This window comes from Rhipicephalus microplus, chromosome 7 (assembly GCF_043290135.1).
Source record: "Rhipicephalus microplus isolate Deutch F79 chromosome 7, USDA_Rmic, whole genome shotgun sequence".
Lineage (NCBI taxonomy): Eukaryota > Metazoa > Arthropoda > Arachnida > Ixodida > Ixodidae > Rhipicephalus > Rhipicephalus microplus.
Window position 1 is genome coordinate 161,459,846 of NC_134706.1, and position 26,061 is coordinate 161,485,906.

The window sequence follows — 26,061 nt, forward strand, 5'->3', positions numbered from 1 at the left end:
GCACTCTGGCGCATACTTCTCCTGCTTTGTTACTAAGGACAAAACCTTCACCGACTAACGCGGCGGGATACCCTACGCACTCCGGCGCGAAATTCCTTCTTCTCCTGATCTCCCATCTCCGCTGCTCGATTAAATATCTTCCGCGTGAGATTCCAGGAAATTCTCATCAATTCGTCGGCGCAATTCGCAGCGAAGGCTGGGGAAAAGCGCGAGACGGTACGAGGGCCGTCCGCGACGGATGACGTAACCCTGCATCACCACGCCCCTTTCCATCAAGAACTCTCTAGGGCTTGCTCGGCCGCCGATGCGAGGAGGTTCGTTGGCGAACCTACGCTTCCGAGGGGAGAGGGACGCGCGCCCGGGGAGTCTTTGGATGCTTGTTTTCCTTTTTTTTATCGTTGACCTCTCGGCGCTTCGTCGCGAGAATTTGGCGGCGCGCCCTTTTTTGAGCGCTCGTTTTGTGACACCAAGTTTATATGTTATATATTTTCGGTTCAAGCAATAAAGATTTCAGTTCTGTGTAAGCGCTTGTGGTGTTCACTTTCTTTCCTCGTCTTTTTTTAGCTGCATTTATGCCATAATGAATCAGTACCAACTCGCTCACATCTTCATTTTGGATTCCTTTTCGCACTACCCAGTTATAACCAGGACGGCGATGAAAGCGCTGTTGGTGGTGTTTTTCGCAGCGGTGCCTGGACAGAATCTGACGTCTGCACCCTTTAGTCTTGTGAATTTGGCAGCAGTACGAATTTCATTTTAAAGAGGCTATATATTTTGAGAATACAGGAGTTTCTATTTAAAGTTTTTATTCACAGTTAAAAGATTTGGATGACTCCATCTATTCTTACATCGTATGGTAGCCTTGTGATTATGAGAGTTTAGGCTTCAGTGAAGTGCTTGCTGTAAAGCTATGCCTTGGTAGTCCATTCTGCAGCTGTAGGAGTGTATGCATCATTATGCAAAGGCAGCGCTTCGACTCCATAATTTTCCATCTCTTCAGCGTCCTGCACAATAGGGGAAGATGCATTTTTTGTTATTGTCTCTTATATGTTGGTGCCAAATTTCTTGTGAATCATGTTGCACCACATACTATATATTTTATGTATACACCTTAGATGGGTCACACAGACATATAGCTGAGCACAATGACCATTCATGTTAAGCTGTCATTGTACGCTTGACCATGGTCCACCACGGTGGAGCAGTGGTTATGATGCTCGGCTGCGGGTTCAATCCCGGCCGTGGTGGTCGCATTTAGATGAAGGCTAAATGATAGAGGTCCGTTAACTGTGCGATGTCAGTGCACGTTGAAGAACACCAGGTGGTCGAAGTTTCTGTAAATATCTATTACGGCATCCCTCATGGTATTTTGGTTTTGAGGCATAAAACCACCGATTTATTTACTCGGAAATACCCTGCTGTGCCAAAAAGCGTGTAAGCAGGGGGTTACAGCTTGGAAAAAAACAAATATTCGTTATTACAGCACACTTAATCACAAGACAAATGATTCCACTCTACTACAGTGTGAACAAAAAAAGAATTAGCATATAGGCTCATTCTGGTCTCATAGACTTAATGCTGGGTCACATGGACATAATTACTATTAGTCTTAAGCTGTTATATCCCCACCTCCCCGAAGGTAATCGTGACGAAATGCGAATGCATAGCGTAGCGTCCATAACGGCGTTTCACACGTGAGAGCCCAGCGTTAGAAGAATCATGTTTTTTTTTCTAATGCCGTGCAGTCAATAGCGTTCGCCGCACGGGGCGAGAAACGCGGTATGCGTTTCCAGCTCTGGTAGCTAGCATGCACTGTTAAAAAATACTGTCACGAAGTCGGGACGTGGCCGAAGGGAGCTGGCTACAGATTGAAGATGAAGCTGTTTATTCGGGCCGAAGTTGTGGCCAACAAATGAGTTGTAAGACTACAGTGAGGCACTGGCACTGATAGCGTCAGCTGTCGATCAACTGACAAGTGGCGAAGCGTGTCGGCATTTATACCCTTGCCATCGAATATTTTAGCGCTATCGCAAGTGGCGACGTAGGTTCCCGAATAATCTGTGACGTTCCCGAAGTGGGCGTAATCACAAAACCATCTACTAAAGCCTCGAAGCTTCTCGAACATCGAAGGCGTGGTTTGCGCTGAACGTAGTGTAACGGGGTGATAACAAAACTTGAAAAAAGAAACGTGGCATCACTCCCCTGTGAAGCAGGCATCGTCTCGATGCTTTAACAAAAAAACGGAAGTTACAGTAATAAAGACAATGAACAGTAAGTACAGCAATGACAACAAAATCATTACAGTCCTCAGGTTCGCGCATGGTATAGCTTGAGGAGCACGACATTGACGACTTCAGGTCAAGCAGGGCGCCATTTAGAGTTCATAATGCCGTCGGGAACAACCTCGTAGTCGAGTGGGCCGAGATGACGAACTACTCCGTACGGTTTGAAGTACCATCGTAGAAGTTTTTCACTGAGCCCACGTCGGCGTATCGGCGTCCATGCACGGTCCCCGGGCTGGTACTCGACGAAGCTTCGTTGAAGATTGTAACAGCGGCTGTCGGTCGCCAGCTGCTGATTCTTGATGCGCAGGCAGGCGAATTGACAATCGAGCTTTTTACGTGCGCTGAAGGTAGGTGCTGACGTCGAGGTTCTCTTCGTCAGCGACGTTTGGAAACGTAGCGTCGAGCGTCGTTGCCGGGCTCCTTCAATAGACCAACTTGTACGGCGTTATCTGAGTCGTTTCTTGAACAGCCATATTGTACGCGAAGGTCACGTACGGAGCGATTTCATCATCCCACGTGTTGTGCTCGAGGTCGACATACATAGTGAGCATGTCCGCGATTGTCTTGTTTAGCCGCTCGGTGAGACCATTTGTCTGTGGGTGATAGGCGGTGGTGCGGCGGGTGATTGTCTGGCTACGTCTCAAGAACACTTAAGTTGAATCAGCAGTAAAGGCTGTACCTCTATCGATGATGACAACCTCTGGGGCGCCATGACGAAGGACGATATGTTCTCAACGAAGAACTTGGCTACCTCTTCGGCGCTACCTTTGGGTATAGGCCTTTGTTTTGGCGTAGCAGGTGAGGTAATCAAGCTACGACGATCCATTTGTTTCCCGAAATCGACGTCGAGAATGGCCCCAGTAGCTCCATCTCGATGGAATGGTCGGCGAGGTGGTTCAATCGGCCGAAGAAAGCCAGCTGGCCTTGTCGGCGGTGTCTTGCGTTGCTGACAGTCTCGGCATGTCCTCACGTAACGAGCGACGTAGGCGATAAGGCACGGCCAGTAGTACCTTTCTATAGTATCCTCGCGAGCGTGCGGGAAACACCAAGGTGTCCTGCCGTGGGATCATCATGCAGGGCCTGGAGAAGTTCTCGTCGCAGAGCTGAAGGCACCACATGAAGGTACTTGGCTCGAGCGGCGAGAACTTTTTCTTTTGGAGAAAGCCGTTTCGCAGCGAAAACGACATAAGTGCCCGTTTCAATATCTTCGGAACAACGGAGGTCGTGCCCTAGAGGTATTCAATTAGGCTTCTAAGTTCTGGATCAGCCCGCTGGCATTCAGTGAAGTCATCGGCAGCTATCGTTCTCAACAAGCAGTCGTCATTCAGGCCTTCGGGCGGTAGTAAGTCGACGGGGGCTCGTGACAGGCAATCGGCGTCGGAGTGTTTTCTGCCGGACTTGTAAACGACGGTAGTGTCGTATTCTTGAAATCTCGGGCTCCATTGGGCAAGGCGACCTGAAGGGTCCTTCAAGTTAGCTAGCCAACACAAGGCGTGGTGGTCACTCACAATTTTAAAGGGCCTGGAAGGTACGTAAGGACGAAACTTTGACGTCACCCAGCTGGATGATGGCAAGGCACTACTTTTCTGTGGTGGAATAATTGCTTTCTGCCTTGGATAGTGACCGGCTAGCGTAACTGATAACCGTTCACAGTCCATTAGTTCCCTGCACAATAACGGCGCCGAGTTCTACGCTGCTTGCATTAGTGTGCACTTCTGTATCGGCGTTTTCGTCGAAATGCGCGAGTATCAGAGGCATCTGCAGGCGTTGTTTTAGTTCCCTAAATAATTCCTTCAGTGGGTTTTCACACTTGAACTCGATGGCAGTCCTCGGAAGGTTAGTGAGTGGCTCGGCGATGCGGGCAATGTTTCTGACGAAGCGCCTGTAATAGGCGCACAGGCCGAGAAATAGACGCACGGCCTTCTTGTCGGCGGGCGTCGGAAATGCAGCGATGGCGGCTGTCTTTTGCAAATCAGGTGTTACTCCAGACTTGCTTATCACGTGAACCAAGAACAAAAGTTCCCCGTACGCGAAGCGGTACTTTTCTGGATTCAGGGTGAGTCTGGAAGTCTTGATGGCTTGCAGTGCATCTTCAATTAAGGCGCCGAAAGTGCTCGTCGAAGCTTGAGGAAAACACGACGCCGTCTAAGTAAACGAGACAAGTCTGCCACTTCAATTCTGCCAGCATTGTGTACATAATACGTTGAAAAAGTCGCAAGTGCCGTGCAAAGACAGAAGGGAATGACCTTGAGCTTTAAAGGGCCATCTGGTGTGATAAACGCTGTATTTTCTAGATCTCTCTCGTCTACTTCAATCTGCCAATAGCCCGTTTTGAGGTCCATCGATGAGAAGTATTTGGCGCTGTGGAATCGATCAAGGGCGTCACCTATTATGAGGAAAGGGTATACGCCCTTCTTCGTAATCTTGTTGAGTCAGCGATAGTCAACAAAGAAGCGTAGTGTTCCATCCTTTTTCTTCACATAACACAGCCAGTGATGCCTATGGACTCTTTGAAGGCTGGATAATGTTGCGGTGGAACATTTCGTGGACTTGTTTCTTTATGGCCTCGTGTTCTCGCGTCGAAACTCTGTACGGACTCTGAAAGAGTGGCCTGGTATTTTCTTCTACAACAATTCGATCTTTCGCGACAGGAGTCTGACCGTTCTTGATGATGACGAAAAACAGTTCTTATATTTCAGGAGCAGGTTTTCGAGTTGCTCTTGTTTGTTTGTCGGAAGGCTCGGATTTACGTCGAAAGCTGGTTGAAGGGTTTCAGTCATCAGAGTAGATTCAGCGGAATCGATGAGGGCGAAAGCGTTGCTGACTTCCAGTATCTTCGATGTACACAACCGTCGTGCTGTTGCTCACGTGCTTGTACTCGTTGCTGAAGTACGTGAGCACCTGTCTTGCGTTCCCTTCTCGCAGCTCGGCTATTCCTCTGGCGACGCAAATTTCGCGGTTGATCAACAGGTGTTCGTCGCCTTCAACGACGCCTTGCATGTCTATTGATTCTTGAGTGCCGACAGAAATGCTGACGCTGGAGAAAGGAGGAATGCTGACTTAGTCTTCCAGCAAATTCAAGGTGTGCCTTACTGACGTGCGGGGCAGTAGTGCTTTTTCTGTGGATGGTGTTATCGACTTTGTTCTCAGGTCGATGACTGCACCGTGGAGGCTCAAGAAGTCCATTCCAAGAATGATATCTCTCGAGCAATGTTGCAGTGCAACGAAGCTTGCGAGATAAATGTGGCTGTTAATGGTCACTTCAGCTGCGCAGATTCCCGCTGGGGTCACTAGGTGACCTCCGGCTGTAGGGATTTCAGGGCTTTTCCAAGCGGTCCTAACTTTCTTCAACTTCGCGGTGAAAGTTCCGCTGATGACGGAATAGTCGGCTCCGGTGTCAACGAGAGCTGTGACGCTGTGGCCGTTGATGCGAGGTCGCTATAATTCGTCGCCGGGCGTTGCGGTTGGGTCACGGCGTCGGATCACGGCTACGACGGTTTGTACCACTGTTTCAACGTTGCGTAATCAGGTCTTCTTCTGGCCACGAAGTTTCGACAACGGGACTACGTTGAGGTTGCAGCGGGTTCTTGAGACGCCTTGGCGTCGTTGTCGGCGGCGGCGGTTCTTCGGGAGTTCATCGTACAGCAACCGCACATTCATCGGTTGCTGCTCTTAGTTTTCTTGGTAAGGGCTTGGAGATCGGCCCCGAGCAGGGGCCGATCTCCAAGCCCTTACCAGGAAAACTAACGGCCCTTACCAGGCCGTTCCTTCGATACGGTGAGGCGTACCGGCCAGGTGACGGTGAACGGTAAAGGCGCTGAAGTGCCCGCTGTGCTCCTGCGATGTAGTAGTCGGTGATGTCGTGTGGTCGTTCACCCGTTGTGGACACGGCGCGTTGACGTCGAAACCCCGTAGACCTATCTGTCAATACTGGCAGCGGCGGTAGGTGTGGCCGACCTCGCCGCAGTGATAGCAAAACGGGCGGTGATCAGGGGCGCGCCAAACGTAGGTTTTATTGCGATATATCAATTATACAGACACTCTCGGCTGGATATTGCCGCCGGCGTCGATGTCATGCACCGTATATATAGGCAGGCATGGTGGTTGAGTGGCCGTAGCGTTGCATATAGTCCAGTAGATCCTCCGTGAGCGGTCACAACGTGGTTTATTTCGACGTTTCGGCCTAGAGTCTGGCCTTCATCAGGATTAAAGGTACAGTTTGTTGGTGCTCAGCTTTATACAATCTCAAATCAGAGGGAAAGGAAGGAGGAAAAAGACAGAAAAAAAGAAAAAGAAGAAAAAAAAGACAAAAAAAGAATATAAGGTAAACTCCCCTCGGGCGCCCCCCTTCCACTCTTCCTTCCACTTCCCCCTTCATCTCTCTCCCCTTTCTCCCCTTCACCTTTCTGATGCCAGCGGTCTTGTGTATGCTTCCTGTCACTAACGCATTCTTCCCGACCAGACGGCGCCTCCTGGCACTGGCGGTTGGGTGTGGGGCAAAAAAGAGCTTTTTTAGGAAGTTCTAAGCCTTTAACTACTCGGAGCCCCGTCAACATTTTGTCGTAGAAAGAGGGGTACCGCGTATTGTGGCAGAGGCTGGTAAGCGGGCATTTTAGGAAGTTTTAAACCTTTAACTACTCGGCGCCCCGTCAACATTTCGTCGTAGAAAGAGGGGTGCCGCGTAGTGCGGCAGAGGCTGGTAAGCGGGCGCAATGCGAATTCCTTGCCCGCTTCTGGATTACGCGTGCAGTGGGAGCCTCCCGGCTGTGCACAGGGCCCGCTTACCAGCCTCTGCCGCAATACGCGGTACCCCTCTTTCTACGACGAAATGTTGACGGGGCTCCGAGTAGTTAAAGGCTTAGAACTTCCTAAAAAAGCTCTTTTTTTGCCCTATACCGAACCGCCAGTTCCAGGAGGCGCCGTCTGGTCGGGAAGAATGCGTTAGTGACAGGAAGCATACACAAGACCGCTGACATCAGAAAGGTGAAGGGGAGAAAGGGGAGAGAGATGAAGGGGGAAGTGGAAGGAAGAGTGGAAGGGGGGCGCCCGAGGGGAGTTTACCTTATATTCTTTTTTTCTTCTTTTTATTTTTTTCTGTCTTTTTCCTCTTTCCTTTCCCTCTGATTTGAGATTGTATAAAGTTGAGCACGAACAAACCATACCTTTAATCCTGATGAAGGCCAGACTGTAGGCCGAAACGTCGAAACAAACCACGTTGTGACCGCTCACGGAGGATCTACTGGACTATATATATATATATATATATATATATATATATATATATATATATATATATATATATATATATATATATATATATATATATATATATATATATATATATATATATATATATATATATATATATATATATATATATATATATATATATATATATATATATATATATTGAAAGACGCAGGCAGACTAGGTACGGCGAGCAGGCAGGGCGAGCAGAAGCGTTTATTCTGCGATGTCTGGCTCGGCTCAGAACCACACCAAGAGAGAGAACGATGATGATGGGTATGTGCAAGTGAGAACGATGATGATGGGTATGTGCAAGTGAGAACGATCAAATGCTTGGAATGTGCTTACAATTTCCCCCCCCCTCTGCGAAGCGGCCAACCTGGCCGCCAGTCAGAGATCGGCCGAACGAGTAACAAAAGGCTTCATGCGTGAGACGTGAACTATTTCCGTGCTGCGCAGACGGCGGTCAGTGACAGACTGAAGCGGGGTGACGAGGTAGTTAACTGGAGATGTCTGTCGTACAACGGTGTATGGGCCAACATACCGGTGAAGAAATTTCTCGCAAAGGCCCGACGCTCGAACCGGGGTCCATAGTAAAACCTTATCGCCAGCATTAAAGGCCACGTCGCGTCGTTTTTTATCACAGCGATGTTTTCTCTCCTTTTGGGTTGCTTCCGTGTTTTTGCGAGCAATTTCACGGCATTGTGTGACTCGGGCTGCGAACTCTTCTGGGAGCGAGGTACTGCTTGGAGCCGGTGCAAAGAAAAATGCCGTGTCGAAGACCGAGGAGGCAGATCGGCCGTACACGAGAAAAAACGGGCTGTAGCCAGTTGATCGTTGTACCGCAGTATTGTATGCGAAGGTGACAAACGGTAAAATGTTATCCCAATTTTTGTGGTCAGGATGCAAGTACATCGATATCATGTCAGAGAGTGTTCGGTGGAAGCGCTCGGTAAGGCCATTCGTTTGCGGATGGTATGTAGAAGTGGTTTTATGCACTGTATTGCACGCCTGCAGGACTTCATCCAGGACCTTGGAAAGGAAGGCTTTGCCACGGTCACTCAAAAGGACGCGAGGGGCTCCGTGGCGCAAGACGATGGAGTTCAAGAAAAAATTGGCGATTTCTGTGGCGGTAGCAGAATGAAGAGGTGAAGTCTCGGCGTATCTTGTTTGATGGTCGACTGCAGTGACGATCCAACGGTGACCGGAAGGTGTCAACGGCAAAGGACCATACAAGTCTATTCCGACAAATTCGAATGGTGTGGTGGGACAGGGAAGAGGCTGAAGGAAACCAGCAGGCGGGGATGTGGATCGCTTGCGGTGCTGACACAACGCGCACGAGCCCACGTATTTGGCCACCGTTGTGGACAAGCCAGGCCAGAAGCAGCGCGTCTTGATGCGATCGTAGGTCTTGTGGAAGCCTAGATGACCGGCAGCAATATCATCGTGGAATGCTTCCAAAACTCGAAGACGAAGGCAGCGGGGAAGAACTGGCACCCACTTGTTACCGGTGGGATGGTAAATGTAGCGCTTAAGCACACCGTCCTGAAGGCGAAATTGTCGAAGCTGGCGTCGCAAGCGGCTGTTGGGTGGTTTAGTGACACCGCGAAGGCGATCAATGAAAGACCGACAGTAGGAATCTGCCAGCTGAAGTGAACGTAAATCGGAGTTCGAAGATAGCTGCATTGGATCCAGCGATGCGAGCGATACGTGTTGTGAGGCAAGCTGGGTGTCAGAGTCATTCGAACGCGATGCGGTGGACGTATTGTCACGAGAGAGCGAAAGTGGGCACCGGGACAGCGCGTCGGCATCATGATGACATTTGCCAGACTTGTACGTAACTGTAAAGTCGTACTCTTGTAAGCGCAGTATCCAGCGCGCAAGACGTCCTGACATATTCTTCATTGATGAAAGCCAACAGAGTGCGTGGTGGTCGGTGATGATGGTGAAGTGCCGACCGTAGAGATACGGGCGGAATTTCTGTATCGACCATACGATAGCCAAGCACTCCTGCTCCGTGATGGTGTAATTCCGCTCAGCTGTTGACAGAGTCCGGCTAGCGTAGGCCACAACCTGCTCTTTAGAGGTGGAATCACGCTGCAGAAGGACTGCTCCAATGCCTTGTGCGCTTGCGTCAGTATGGAGTATGGTAGGCGCTGTCTCATCGAAGTGGCGCAGCACTGGTCCGGAAGTCAGGCGTTCTTTCAAAATTTCAAATGCAGATTCGCAGTCGTTGGACCATGAGAAAGGAGCACCAGTGGCCAATAACTTATTTAGCGGAGCCGCTAAGGTAGCAAAGTTGCGTATAAAGCGACGAAAATAGGACGCGAGACCAAGAAAGCTGCGCAACGTCTTTTGGTTGGACGGTCGAGGGAACTGTAGCACAGCTGCGATCTTCTCGGGATCTGGTTGGATTCCGTCTTTGGAAACGACGTGACCGAGGACTTTGATGCTTTTGCTGGCAAATGTACACTTCTTTGTATTTATCTGAAGGCCAGCCTTGGAGAGACATTGTAGCACCTCGTCTAATCGTTGAAGATGTTGGGCAAAGGTACTTGAAAAAACAACGATATCATCTAAGTAACAGAGGCAGGTCTTCCATTTTAGGCCACGAAGAACAGTATCAATCATTCGCTCAAACGTGGCTGGAGCGTTGCACAAGCCGAATGGCATTACATTAAATTCATAAAGGCCGTCCGGTGTGGCAAATGCAGTTTTTTCTTTGTCAGCCTCGTTCATGGGGATTTGCCAGTAACCTGATCGTAAGTCAAGGCTCGAAAAATAGTTCGCCCCTTGCAGTGTGTCTAAAGCGTCATCAATTCTAGGCATAGGATATACGTCCTTGCGTGTGATCTTATTTAACGCGCGGTAGTCAATGCAAAAACGAACAGAGCCATCCTTCTTTTTAACTAAAACGACTGGAGATGCCCAGGAACTCGAAGAAGGTCGTATTATATTTCGCGATAGCATCTCGTTCACTTCTTTTTCAATTATTTCTCTCTCTGATTGCGAAACCCGATATGGGCGACGGCGTATCACACGAGAACCGTCGGTTTCAATGCGATGTACAGCCGCGGAAGTCTGACTCAGTGTTGTGGTACAGCTATCAAAGCAGGCTTTGTGCTTAGCCAAAAGGGCCAATAGTGCTTCAGACTGTTTTGGTGTGAGGTCTGAACCAATGACAGGTCGAAAAGGGAAAGAACGTGAACCTGGAGCTGGTACTGGTGACGAAGACGGGCAGAGTGTCGCGATGGAGGTCAATGGAGAGAAGTCAATCTTTGCCACTGTCATTCCCTTGGGCAGCAGCACAGATTCTGCAGTTGTGTTAGAAACGGGCAGAAAAGCGCAGCCAGAGGAAAACCGGAGGAGGCAAGAGGCGACGAGAATTCCACGGGAGGTGCAGCGAAACGAAGGAGCCACAAGTGCATCACCGTCGGTTACTTGGGTAGATGCGACAGCTATCACGTGTTCGTGACCAGGGTGCAGGACGCAGTCTTCAACAATGACCAAGTTGGAGATCGAGGGTGATGAAACTGGAATGGGCGCATCCGTTGTATCCGTTATGTGAATGACGTTCTCTTTAAAGGATATAACAGCGGAAGCAGAATGCAGAAAGTCCCAACCAAGGATAAGTTCATGAATGCACGTGGGCAACACAATCATCTCGATGTGGTGACGTATACCATCAATAGAAACACGAGCCGTACACTGTCCGTCAGGTTGAATCAGCACGTTATTTGCCCCACGCAACACAGGTCCCACATAGGGCGTTCTGACTTTACGGAGGCGCGAGCACAAGTCACTACGCAAAACAGAAGTGGTTGCACCGGTGTCAACGAGAGCTTGCACAGGAATACCTTCAATAGTCACTGACAACATATTAGCTGGGCGAACAGGAGGTATTTTTGTTGGTCGACGGGACGCAGTTTTCCCTCCAAAAACTGCAATCCTTAGTTTTCCGAAGATTGGTCAACAGGACGGGAGATGATTGGACGAAGTGGCGATGCGGAGCGGCGATAGGGCGATGGAGAGCGTCGTCTGGAGGAGCGGTATTCCTGATGTTGACGAGGGGACACTGGAGGAGACGGAGACCGGTACTGCGCGGACGGGTAGGTGTCTGGAGCATAAAGATCTGGTCTTCGGAACCGGTCTCGTTCGAACTCAGCATAGCCTCGTCGTTCCTCTTGCTGGCGGCGACGGCAGTAACGAGAAATGTGGCCTCGTATACCGCAGTAAAAGCAAACAGGACGGGATTGACGCCACTGAGGATACAAGGGTGCAGCAGTCATTCCACCTCGCATAGCAGCCAAATGGCTACTAGCAGTATCCGTAGAGCTAGATGCCCCGGGAGCAGGCGGAATCGCAGCGATCTCCGCATATGTGGGCATTACCGTTTGAACAACCGGTGCTGCCGGTGTCGACCTGGGCGTCACATCGGCGTATGTGGGCATCGGGCGTGCTGGCGGAGCGACCGGGGATGTCGGTGTCGCCATTGCCGCTAACTCCTGCTTAACAAGATTCCGCAGGTCGAATGGTGGAGACGGAGCGGAGGCGACAGTTGACCGCTGCTGTTCAAGGTCTCGAAGTTCTTCCCGGATAATTGTGCGGATAAGGGTTTTTAATTCAGAGGGAGGCATCAGGCGTGGATCACTGTCTTGTTGAAGCCGAAGGGACTGCAACTGGTCAAGGCGTTGGCATGTCGAAATGACGTCGTTAACCGTAGCGGGATTGCCAACAGCCAAGGCGTTGAATGCGATTGGGCCGATTCCTTTAAGGATGTGGCGAACGCGCTCATCTTCCGTCATGTCTTTATTCGCACGGCGACAGAGGGCCAAAACATCCTCGATATACGAAGTGTACGACTCATGTGCCAGTTGTAGACGCACAGCCAGCTTCTGTTTCGCGGCTTCGGAACGACCCGATGAGCATCCGAATATTTGTCGCAGTTTGTTGGCAAAGGTCGACCAATCAACGAAGTCAGTTTCGTGATTAAAATACCAGGTTTTGGCTACGCTGGTCAAATAGAAAGGAAGGTAGCTCAGTTTCTCTGCTTCGGTCCATCGATTGGCTGAACCCACACGGTTGTAAAGGTCAAGCCATTCCTCGACGTCGTCACCGCGAAGACCCGCGAACACGGGCGGTTCGCGCTGAGGGCTGGTGACAGTAGATGAAGAGCGGGCAGCCGCCGGCGTAGGGGCTGTAGCGTTAGGGCTAGGCGTTAGGTCCGATGTCTGCATACCTGTGTGGGTGGCTGGGTGCAATCGGCGACCAGATCGGAGCTCCAGGTGGGAAATGAACGTAGGAGGACGTCGGGATCTTACCCCGGCACTTCCACCACTCTGAAAGACGCAGGCAGACTAGGTACGGCGAGCAGGCAGGGCGAGCAGAAGCGTTTATTCTGCGATGTCTGGCTCGGCTCAGAACCACACCAAGAGAGAGAACGATGATGATGGGTATGTGCAAGTGAGAACGATGATGATGGGTATGTGCAAGTGAGAACGATCAAATGCTTGGAATGTGCTTACAATATATATATAAAAAGTGGATGGAGGGAGTGCCGCTGTAATAGCTCAGTGGTTAGAGCATCGAACGCGTAATTCGAAGGTCGTAGGTTCGATTCCTGCTTACAGTTGGTAATTTTTTCATCCACTTTTCTTTCTTCTTATTTACATTCCATTAATGTTAATAACTTCCCCTGTACATTCCTTGGCATTACTGTCTGTTATATCTCATTATTATTGTGTTAAAAACACGGAAAACGAGCCCTTAGGTATACACTTCTTTCCCTTATTTCATTGAACGAGGGTCTCGTACTGGCAGACTTGGTGTGTTTAGGTTGTATAAGAGGGACAATTAATCAGCTGCCCGCTCATAATAAGTTAACGTGCTACGTGACGCCAAACATGCGCATAAGAGTGTTTTCACACTCGTTGTTTGGCTTATAGATGGCGCTGACTGTCGCTCCTACTTCTAAATTCACAGATAAACCCAAAAAGTGGATGGAGGGAGTGCCGCTGTAATAGCTCAGTGGTTAGAGCATCGAACGCGTAATTCGAAGGTCGTAGGTTCGATTCCTGCTTACAGTTGGTAATTTTTTCATCCACTTTTCTTTCTTCTTATTTACATTCCATTAATGTTAATAACTTCCCCTGTACATTCCTTGGCATTACTGTCTGTTATATCTCATTATTATTGTGTTAAAAACACGGAAAACGAGCCCTTAGGTATACACTTCTTTCCCTTATTTCATTGAACGAGGGTCTCGTACTGGCAGACTTGGTGTGTTTAGGTTGTATAAGAGGGACAATTAATCAGTCGCCCGCTCATAATAAGTTAACGTGCTACGTGACGCCAAACATGCGCATAAGAGTGTTTTCACACTCGTTGTTTGGCTTATAGATGGCGCTGACTGTCGCTCCTACTTCTAAATTCACAGATAAACCCAAAAAGTGGATGGAGGGAGTGCCGCTGTAATAGCTCAGTGGTTAGAGCATCGAACGCGTAATTCGAAGGTCGTAGGTTCGATTCCTGCTTACAGTTGGTAATTTTTTCATCCACTTTTCTTTCTTCTTATTTACATTCCATTAATGTTAATAACTTCCCCTGTACATTCCTTGGCATTACTGTCTGTTATATCTCATTATTATTGTGTTAAAAACACGGAAAACGAGCCCTTAGGTATACACTTCTTTCCCTTATTTCATTGAACGAGGGTCTCGTACTGGCAGACTTGGTGTGTTTAGGTTGTATAAGAGGGACAATTAATCAGCTGCCCGCTCATAATAAGTTAACGTGCTACGTGACGCCAAACATGCGCATAAGAGTGTTTTCACACTCGTTGTTTGGCTTATAGATGGCGCTGACTGTCGCTCCTACTTCTAAATTCACAGATAAACCCAAAAAGTGGATGGAGGGAGTGCCGCTGTAATAGCTCAGTGGTTAGAGCATCGAACGCGTAATTCGAAGGTCGTAGGTTCGATTCCTGCTTACAGTTGGTAATTTTTTCATCCACTTTTCTTTCTTCTTATTTACATTCCATTAATGTTAATAACTTCCCCTGTACATTCCTTGGCATTACTGTCTGTTATATCTCATTATTATTGTGTTAAAAACACGGAAAACGAGCCCTTAGGTATACACTTCTTTCCCTTATTTCATTGAACGAGGGTCTCGTACTGGCAGACTTGGTGTGTTTAGGTTGTATAAGAGGGACAATTAATCAGCTGCCCGCTCATAATAAGTTAACGTGCTACGTGACGCCAAACATGCGCATAAGAGTGTTTTCACACTCGTTGTTTGGCTTATAGATGGCGCTGACTGTCGCTCCTACTTCTAAATTCACAGATAAACCCAAAAAGTGGATGGAGGGAGTGCCGCTGTAATAGCTCAGTGGTTAGAGCATCGAACGCGTAATTCGAAGGTCGTAGGTTCGATTCCTGCTTACAGTTGGTAATTTTTTCATCCACTTTTCTTTCTTCTTATTTACATTCCATTAATGTTAATAACTTCCCCTGTACATTCCTTGGCATTACTGTCTGTTATATCTCATTATTATTGTGTTAAAAACACGGAAAACGAGCCCTTAGGTATACACTTCTTTCCCTTATTTCATTGAACGAGGGTCTCGTACTGGCAGACTTGGTGTGTTTAGGTTGTATAAGAGGGACAATTAATCAGCTGCCCGCTCATAATAAGTTAACGTGCTACGTGACGCCAAACATGCGCATAAGAGTGTTTTCACACTCGTTGTTTGGCTTATAGATGGCGCTGACTGTCGCTCCTACTTCTAAATTCACAGATAAACCCAAAAAGTGGATGGAGGGAGTGCCGCTGTAATAGCTCAGTGGTTAGAGCATCGAACGCGTAATTCGAAGGTCGTAGGTTCGATTCCTGCTTACAGTTGGTAATTTTTTCATCCACTTTTCTTTCTTCTTATTTACATTCCATTAATGTTAATAACTTCCCCTGTACATTCCTTGGCATTACTGTCTGTTATATCTCATTATTATTGTGTTAAAAACACGGAAAACGAGCCCTTAGGTATACACTTCTTTCCCTTATTTCATTGAACGAGGGTCTCGTACTGGCAGACTTGGTGTGTTTAGGTTGTATAAGAGGGACAATTAATCAGCTGCCCGCTCATAATAAGTTAACGTGCTACGTGACGCCAAACATGCGCATAAGAGTGTTTTCACACTCGTTGTTTGGCTTATAGATGGCGCTGACTGTCGCTCCTACTTCTAAATTCACAGATAAACCCAAAAAGTGGATGGAGGGAGTGCCGCTGTAATAGCTCAGTGGTTAGAGCATCGAACGCGTAATTCGAAGGTCGTAGGTTCGATTCCTGCTTACAGTTGGTAATTTTTTCATCCACTTTTCTTTCTTCTTATTTACATTCCATTAATGTTAATAACTTCCCCTGTACATTCCTTGGCATTACTGTCTGTTATATCTCATTATTATTGTGTTAAAAACACGGAAAACGAGCCCTTAGGTATACACTTCTTTCCCTTATTTTATATATATATATATATATATATATATATATATATATATATATATATATATATATATATATATATATATATATATATATATATATATATATATTGAAAAAGGGTTTATTGACGACTGTTGCGACAGTGGTCCTACGAAGAAACACGATCGTGCAAGAGCAACGGTCAAGCAGATGCCGGCGATGATCAGCACGAGCCGAGCGAGCGAAGCCCAGCACCCAGTACCCAAGCGGTGGCGATGTTGCTTGCCAACGACGCTCTTTCTTCTTCACAATTTGCCCCCGCCGGAAAAGAGCCATCCTGGCGACCTAAGAGTCTGGAGGCAGAGGGCTATAATATGGCTTAAGGCGGGCGACGTGGACGATGTCACGTCCACGCCGGCGCATGTCGTCAGATGGGGAAAGTGGCTCGATGAGAAAATTCACCGGCGAGGTTTGCTCCAAAACGTGGTATGGGCCCTCGTACTTTGTAACGAGTTTTGAGGAAATGCCGGGGGTTTGGTAAGGAACAGCCAGCCATACAAGTGATCCCGGGGAATAGCCGGGGCTTTGTGAAGAGTCGACGTTGTTTTCTTTCTGGCGCTGTTGTTCTCGAGACGTAAAGGTGCGTGCGAGTTCACGGCACTCTTCCGCATTTCGGGCAGCTTCGGACACAGATGGGCATTCGGATGCGTCAGGACGGTATGGAAGGAGAGTATCGATGGTGTGGGATGGTTCGCGTCCATAAAGAAGAAAGAAAGGTGAAAATCCAGTGGTAGACTGTGCCGCGGTGTTATATGCGAACGTAATGAATGGAAGAATGCGATCCCAGTTAGTATGATCGGATGTCACATACATGGCGAGCATATCGCCAAGGGTGCGGTTAAATCTTTCCGTGAGCCCGTTAGTCTGCGGGTGGTATGCTGTGGTCTTGCGATGAACAACATGGCATTCAGAAAGCAGAGACGTGACGACTTCTGATAGGAAGGCTCGACCTCGGTCGCTTAGTAGCTCTCGAGGTGCACCATGTCGTAATATGAAGCGATGAAGGATGAAGGATGCTACGTCCCGCGCAGTGGCACTTGGAAGGGCGGCGGTCTCAGCGTAGCGTGTTAAATGGTCCACAGCGACTACAATCCACCGATTTTCATCTGATGTTGTCGGTAGAGGGCCATAGAGATCAATTCCGATCCGATCGAAAGGTTTGGCAGGGCACGGAAGCGGTTGAAGCGCACCGGACGAGTGGAAAGGCGGTGATTTGCGACGTTAACAGTCAGGACAGCCCATAACGAATTTTCGAACGAAATTATGCATTCCGCGCCAGTAGAAGCGATGGCGAATGCGTTCGTAAGTTTTGAAAACTCCGGCATGACCACATTGGGGATCGTCGTGAAAGGAGGCGCAGATTTGTGATCGCAAGCTGCGCGGGACAACCAAGAGCCACTTACGACCTTCGGGGGCGTAGTTGCGTCGGTGTAGTAGCCGATCACGAATGGCGAAATGAGCAGCTTGACGTCGGAGAGATCGTGGTACCGCAGTGGTTGACGATCCAGAAAGACAGTTAAAAAGAGAAGCGATCCACGGGTCCTTGTGTTGTTCACTGGTAAAGGAGTCGAGGTCGAGAGATGCGATGGAGATACCAGTGGTTCCGCAGGCCGAGTCGGGAGGTAAAGGCGAACGCGACAGGGCGTCGGCGTCAGAATGCTTGCGTCCGCTGCGATAGATGACACGAATGTCGTACTCCTGGATTTGCAGTGCCCACCGAGCTAGGCGGCCAGAAGGGTCTTTCAATGTGGCGAGCCAACAAAGTGCATGGTGGTCCGTTACCAGGTCGAATGGGCGACCGTACAAATAAGGGCGGAACTTGCGAAGCGCCCACACTAGCGCCAAGCACTCTTTTTCAGTGACGCTGTAATTGGCCTCAGCTTTAGTAAGTGTGCGACTCGCATAAGCGACGACGTATTCGGAGTAGCCCGGCTTGCGTTGGGCGAGGACGGCGCCTAGACCAACCCCACTAGCGTCTGTGTGAACTTCCGTTGCAGCTGTTGGGTCGAAATGCCGAAGAATTGGAGGAGATGTTAGCAGACTACGGAGCGTGGCAAACGCGACGTCGCAGTCAGAAGACCAGAATGAAAGGTCTGCATCACCGCGTAGGAGGTTGGTCAGTGGTGACATGATCGATGCAAAATTTCGCACGAAGCGCCGGAAGTACGAACATAGTCCGACAAAACTGCGTAATTCTTTCAGTGTAGTAGGTTTCGGGAACTCAGCGACTGCTCGCAGTTTTGCAGGGTCGGGTCGAACACCATGCTTGGAGACGATGTGCCCTAAGATGGACAGCTCTCGCGCGGCGAAGCGGCACTTTTTAAGGTTCAGTTGGAGCCCAGCGTTGGTTAAACACGTGAGAACCAGTTGGAGCCGAAGCAGATGCGTAGGAAAATCGGGAGAGAAAACGACAATGTCGTCGAGGTAGCATAGACACACAGACCACTTCAGTCCATGCAGTGTGTTGTCCATGAGCCGTTCAAACGTGGCAGGAGCATTACAAAGACCAAATGGCATTACGTTAAATTCGTGCAGGCCATCTGGTGTAATGAACGCAGTTTTCTGGCGATCAGCTTCTGCCATAGGAACCTGCCAGTATCCAGATCGTAAGTCTAAGGAGGAGAAGAATTCGGCTCCTTGTAGGCTGTCAAGGGCGTCGTCTATGCGCGGTAATGGATAGACGTCTTTTCGCGTCACCTTGTTTAATCGCCGGTAGTCGACGCAAAATCGAATCGATCCATCTTTTTTTCGAACTAGAACGACAGGAGATGCCCAAGGACTGTGCGATGGTCAAATAACGCGACGGCGTAGCATCTCTTCGACCTGGTCGTTGATGACGTGACGTTCTGCAGCAGAGACACGGTACGGTCTTTGACGCAATGGCTGGTGCGAACCGGTGTCAATGTAGTGGTGCACTGCGGAAGTCCGACCCAATTGCGGCTGAGAAACGTCGAATGAATTCGCGAAGTGCTGGAGGAGATTAAGAAGCTCGGCGCGTTCATGGGCACTTAAGGTGTCGGCGATGGAACTCGAGAAGGTGTCACTCGATGAGCACTCCAGTGGGGAAAGGGCATGAAGTTCGGTCGAGGCGCTACTGCACGATTCGTCTGGCATGTTAAGGAATAAACAGGAATCGAGGTACTCCACTCGACCGAGACATTCGCCGGCAAGTAGCGTAAGCGGTGCAGAAAGGGGGTTGTGGACGAAAATATTGCTTCGGCCCGCAGTGACGTAGAGTGTAGCGAAAGGCAAGGAAACGGCTCTGCGGCTCATGAAAATGTCGGAAGGTGTAAACATTACTGTAGCATCGTTATAGTCATCGCAGCAAACCGGGACAACGGCAAGAGAGGCTGGAGGAATTTCAGTGTCCTCACGCACGACAAGTTTTGGTGACCGCTCAAGGGTTTCGTGCAAAGGTTCGTCACACAGGTGCGAAAATTGAACTTCAGCGCGTGCGCAGTCGATGATGGCATGATGATTTGACAGAAAGTCCCACCCGAGGATAACGTCATGCGAGCACACCGAAAGGACGATGAACTCGACAACGTACATAGAGCCTTGGATGAATATGCGGGCCGTACAGGTGCCAAGAGGTCGAACTTGTTGTGCGCTAGCTGTACGAAGCGATAGTCCAGAGAGCGGCGTGGTCACTTTGCGTAGGGAGTGGCAGAGCTGGGCGGCTATAACAAAAACGGCAGCACCTGTGTCGACGAGGGCAAAGGTAGAAACACCATCGACAGATATAGCGACGACGTTAGCTGGTGAAGTGCGAGGACTTGAGCATTTCGACGACGGCGCAGTTCTTGCCTCTGGAACTGCGGCGTTCAGTTTTCCCGGTTGGAGGAAGCGGGTTTAGGACGCATTAGGGGACAGTGATCGCCTGCGAGGAGATGGGGAGCGGGGAGAGTGAGTTTGAGGCTGGTGTGACCGAGACTCAGGAAAGTTAGTGCATCCATACTGCGGTGAGGGATAGGGAGCAGGTATGTGCATGGGCTGTGGGTCATACGGTAACGGCCGAGTAGCGTCGCGGAGTGGTTGGAAGCGACGGCGACAATATCGTGCCACGTGTCCTGGAGTACCGCAGGCGTAGCAGATCGGTCGATTGTCAGGAGTGCGCCAGGAATTGCTGACTCGTGGTGCGTCCCAAGGTGTCGAAAATGGGGCGGAGTGGGGAGCGACTGAAGACATGGGTGGCAAATGCTGCTGGCGGGGTCTGCTACGTACCACCTGGGCATACGTAAGGGGCGCGGCCACGGGCTGCATAGCCGGCGCATGGGCAACAGGCATGGCCACAGGCTGCTGGTGGGCAGCGACGGGAACAGCCTGAGCTACCTCTTCGGCAATAACGTCGCGGAGTGGCGAGGGCAGACGAGAGGACGGCGGCTGCTGCGTGAAGGGAATCAACGACAGTTGCCGAGCTACTTCTTCACGCACAAAGTCTTTAATCTCTTGCAGTGTTGGTGAGTGGTCGGGAACAGAAGTGAGACTGGAGAGCGAGTCGGCGTGTGAGGAAAATGGGCGAGTCAGGGCGCGCTGCTTGCTCAACTCGTCGAAACTTTGACACAAAGTGACAAGTTCCGCAACGGTGGCAGGATTACGGGCCAGGAGCAGCTGATATGCACCGTCATTTATCCCTTTGAGGATGTGTTGAATCTTCTCCGACTCGGGCATGATGGTGTTCACACGGTTGCAAAGACCAATAATGTCTTCGATGTAGCTGGTGAAAGATTCCGTTGGCTTTTGTGCGCGAGTCCGCAAGCGTTGTTCGGCTCTGGACTTGCGGACTGCGGGTCGGCCAAAAACGTCAGCAAACAAGGTTTTAAAGATGGACCACGTCGTGATGTCGTTTTTGTGGTTGTTATACCACATTTCGGCTACGTCAGTGAGGTAAAAGATGACGTAAGTCAATTTGTCCGCGTCATCCCACTTGTTGTTAGCGCTCACCAGTTCATAGTTAGCGAACCAGTCTTCCACGTCGGTCTCATCAGCTCCGCTAAAGACCTTGGGCTCTCGCAAACGAAGAACGCCGGGGTTGCTGGGGGATGGAGTGGAAGAGCCAGGTTGCGCGTTGTTGGTAGCCATGATGGGAGGTAGCGTTCGGTTGCGCAGCTCCAGGTTCAGGCGACGGCGAATGGCAGCACCCAGGTTCAGACGACGGGGAATGTCAGCACCTTCCACCAATTGAAAAAGGGTTTATTGACGACTGTTGCGACGGTGGTCCTACGAAGAAACACGATCGTGCAAGAGCAACGGTCAAGCAGATGCCGGCGATGATCAGCACGAGCCGAGCGAGCGAAGCCCAGCACCCAGTACCCAAGCGGTGGCGATGTTGCTTGCCAACGACGCTCTTTCTTCTTCACAATATATATATATATATATATATTCAAAAACCACGGGTGGTTGCGCCGGGGGGTGGTTCGGTTGGGCTTGCTCTTGCGCCATGGTGCTCTGCTGGCGTAAGCGACGTCCCGAACGAAGCTGGCTTTGGATGGAGAGAGGTCGAAGAGATCGGGAAGCACCTTCACCACTCTAAATACCACGGCTTCAGCTGACGCTTTATTCAAGCAACAGCAAGATTGCACCGATGATGAAGAGGAACGGAACGAATACTCATGATGGTGATTCACAGATGAGGAAGATGAAGTCCAATAAATTCTTACATTATATATATATATATATATATATATATATATATATATATATATATATATATATATATATATATATATATATATATATATATTCTGTGTGTGTGTGCGTGAAAACGCAAGAAAGCGAAAAAAATTGAGAGAAAAGCACTCTGGCTCATGGAATCGAAAGTGTTACCTCTGTGTCGTTAAGGCGATGTGATGTGTTAACCACTGAGCCACCCCGGAGCACTTTTATACCGTTCAAGCGGCAAGCTATTTATATCTACCACTTACCGCTGCTGTGTTTTCGGCATTACCAGAAAGATGGTGCAATGAGCGCACGTCGCCACATCGCGTAGCGGCGCCCGCTCTTATCTCCTACGTGTAGTTTGCCCGGCTTAGAGCAGGGGAACGAAGCTCCATCGCGCGCCCTTCTCTCGCGGTGGCGAGGAGACGACGATCGTACGCCTTGGCTGGCCTCGGGCTTTACGTGGAATGATTCTGCTGTAGTTACCGGGCGCTAAAGGCCACTGCAATTATTGCAGTCTCCGTTCGCGAAAAGCGCACGCTTTTCAGACTCAGCTAAGTAACAAATAAGACGATTATTCGCATGCATCCGTACCTGTGAGTACCTTTCGAGCGTAATTTGTGCACAAGAAACGCGGGGCACGTTTTGATCTGATTTCTATTCTGCGCGTGAGCTTTTAAATTGTTGCTATCGCGTCATTGCTTCGCCTTTGCGGCAAAGCTGTGACTTTTTTTCTTGACGCGTAGCGCTGGCCTACGGGAGGCTGATAGGACGTCGATGATGGCGGTGTCTGACGTCGAAAGTGTGGTGGGGCAGCATCCTGACGTGGGCGAGGAGGAGCGTTGCGGTGCGCTGCAGCGGCGTAGCTAACAGACTCCGGCTTGGGCTGCGCGGCTTTGGGAATTCGAAGCGATTTCCGAACCTTTTTTCGCACAATGTCGGTGATCGAATCCACTTGTGGCTGCGTCGAAGGTAACAGCTTCGCAGCTCTTCCTGCACGATCGCTCGGATAGTGTCGCGGAGGTCGTCGGAGTGGCTGAACTTCGGCGTACTCTGGCGTCGAGCGGCGATTGAATTGTAGGGTGCGCATCTCCAGCGTCTTTTCAATCGTCGTCACTTCGGGGATGAATTCATGGACGGTGCTTGGTGGGTGCCCCATCAGACCCGCGAACAGCTCTTGTTTTACTCCTCGCATGAGGAAACGAACTTTCTTATCTTCAGGCATTTCGGGGTCAGCGTGGCGGAATAGCTTGGTCATCTCTTCGGCGAAGAGCGTGCGTTCTCGTTTGGAAGCTGTGAACGGAATTCCAGCAGCGCTTCGGCCCTCTCTTTTCGATCGACACCCGTGAGCGTAGCCAGGAACCTTGTGCGGAATGTTTCCCAGGATGTCAGGGTTGGCTCCTGCTTCTCGAACCATGTACGAGAGCCATCTTGTACAGTTAAATAAACATGACGAAGTTTATCTTCGCTGGTCCAGGTGTAGAGCAGCGACTCGATCAAATGCTTCGAGCCAGTTTTCCGGGTCCTTGATTGGCGATCCGCGGAAAGTTGGTGGCTCCTTGGGTTGTCGGAGAACGATTGGTGTAGGTTGCGTGGGATTAGTCATTATTGCTACTGTCGTAGGCGTTATCCGGGGCTGCGTGGTGTTTTCGGGAAGCGGCCCGTACTTTGGCTGCAGTCCCCTCTGTCTGCGCTGCTCGCTGTTCGGCGTCGGTGTCTTCTCCGCGACGTGGGCTGGATTCACGGCTTGACGGGGGCGTCCGGTACATGAACGAAGCAGCACCTCCACCAGATGTCACGGAGTCGTGACGTAGCCGAAGGGAGTCGACCACAGATCGAAGATGAAACTGTTTATTCGGACCGAATTGGTGGCCAGCAAATCAAAAGTAAGATTACAGCGAGGCACTGGCACTGATAGCGGCCGACAGAGCGTCGGCTGTCGATCAACTCACAAGTGGCGAAGCGTGTCAGCATTTATACCCTTGCCATCGAATATTTTAGAGCTATAGCTAGTGGCGACGTGGGTTCCCGAATAATCTTTGACGTTCCCGAAGTGGGCGTAATCTTAACGAAACAACCTACTAAAGCCTCGAAGCTTCTCGAACATCGTAGGCATCGTTTGCGCGGAACGTAGTGTAACGGAGTGATAACAAAACTAGAGGAAAGGAACGTGGCAATACTATGAAGAGAACAACATAAACAGCGTTCTTGGCTCTGCGCTGGCGCTTCACAGTGGCGTTTGCAGCGTGTGTTTTAAGTCGCTTGTGCCAACGTTTATAGATTAACGTTGCTACAGGCGAGGCAGTGTGAAAGTCCGTCGCCGCGTCCCCCCCCCCCCCACCCTCTTGTCCACCCGAGTCACCGCATCCCTCCCTATTATGTCAAGGTAAGGGGCTGACTATGCGCTCCCCCCTCCCCTCCCACAAAATTAACAGCCCCCCCCCCCCCCCCCGTCGGCATGTCTTAGGGAGTGGATGCTTCCGTACAATGGAACAGCCGCACGGCCATGCATTCCTCCGAGCGTGTGTCCGTTTGCAAACGCGCGCTTGCCCAACCACGTCACGTTAAGCGAGGAACCAATAGCGACCAAGCGCTCCGGTCGGAGGCACTGGCTTTCTACTTACTCTTCTTTTCTTTTTCTCTCGCGTGTGCTGCAGCACCCAGCCAACGTTTATAGATACATTTTAAATATCTATAAACGTTGACCTGTACTCTGAAGAGGAACTGTTTACGCTTATGCCCACACCTCACCACACGCTTTCTTTACCTTTTCTTTCTGCGTCCCCTCTTTCTCAAGAAGCTAAGCTGTACGATGCTTCCGCGAGGGTTCATCGAACATAATGGCATGGCTTTTTTAAACCACTCGCCACGGTTAACCAGCATTTCTCTTTTCCGCAAGCCATAACTTTTTCCTTTACTTTCTCTTTATAATCGGACCGCTTTCTCCTCTCTCACTGTCTTGTTTATCCCCACCCACCTTATCGAGTTCTCCTCCCCCATATCCTACCTTTTCCCTCCAACATTCTTGTTTTTTCTGTTTTTATCACTCGTCCGCAAGGGTTGCTGAAAAGAGCGCCTGTTTTCTTTTCTTCGATCAATCACTTCATCATTCGTGCGACTGGCACGATGGACCCTCACGTGAGATTTTATGTTCCAACTTGCTATCTAACCATCGAGCTGGTTTTGATCAACAACGTGCTTCTAACTGGAATGGCGATCCTCAGATGCGTTTTGGCCAACAACATCGGTCCGAACGACATTCACGTGCATAATAGACGCCAGTTGGAAATGCCCATCTAACGCACGAGAAGTGCCTCCGCGTCGACATGCGCACGAACGGTGACGTGCACTAGTGAATCGCAAGCTACAGCAAGGCAACAAGTATGATGTTGATATGAAAACCTGAAATCGAGAGAGGTAAGTTCGGATGATGTCCGCTACTTAACACGTGTCCATGTCTAATAAGATTTCATGACATCGGCGATCATTGCGAAGCCACACTAGTGCTACCGAACGGGGAAATGTTACACTAGCTTCGACCTCAACCACTCAGTTCTTGTTTACGCGGGGTTACGGCTGGCTGTGAAACACATGGGGTTTATTTGCTTGCAGGGCGGACGTGTACTATATCGGCATCAAATGAAACGCAAACAGCGGAGCACATGGCACAAGCATTATCAATGGCATAGTGCCTGCCGTCCACCAGTCATTGACACAGACAGGCCCACACATCCGGTGTGGCAGCATGCACTGCACGATCCCGCTATAGAGCAATATTTCTGCTTTTGTTCCAGGTACGGTAGTTGAAAGGAACAAAATTAAAGAAATACAGAGGTTGATTTGACTGATTTGTGGGGTTTAACGTCCCAAAACCACCATATGATTATGAGAGACGCCGTAGTGGAGGGCTCCGGAAATTTCGACCACCTGGGGTTCTATAAGGTGCACCCAAATCTGAGCACACGGGCCTACAACATTTCCGCCTCCTTCGGAAATGTAGCCGCCGCAGCCGGGATTCGAACCCGCGACCTGCGGGTCAGCAGCCGAGTACCTTAGCCACTAGACCACCGCGGCGGGGCGTAGACAAAGGTTAGTTCATAATGCTGGTAATTTGACGCTGTTTCACTTCGTGCCGGTAAAGCGAAACAATTTGCGCGCTCTCTTCCGAAAAACCACTCGGCATTTCCAGTTAAAGTGAAGGCCCACATATCAATCAATCCAGTTAAAGTGAAGTTTTTTTCGGGTCGTTCTCTGAAAGAAGGGTGTAGGTGAAGCAGCGCTGACGAACGAGATACGACAATCGTTTGAAAAATCAACTTCAAACCGAATATA

At 49.7% G+C, this 26,061-nt stretch overlaps 1 protein-coding gene across 1 annotated transcript in view; it reads right to left on the reverse strand.

The window, feature by feature from the left end:
• Positions 1-789: 789 nt before the first annotated feature.
• Positions 790-26,061, reverse strand: part of LOC119180028 (sodium-coupled monocarboxylate transporter 1-like) — a 335,015-nt gene continuing 309,743 nt past the window's right edge. The window contains exon 17 of the mRNA XM_075868345.1: positions 790-1,004. Within this exon, the coding sequence (XP_075724460.1) occupies positions 909-1,004 (96 nt within the window). The 3' untranslated portion in view covers positions 790-908. The remainder of the gene's footprint in view (positions 1,005-26,061) is intronic.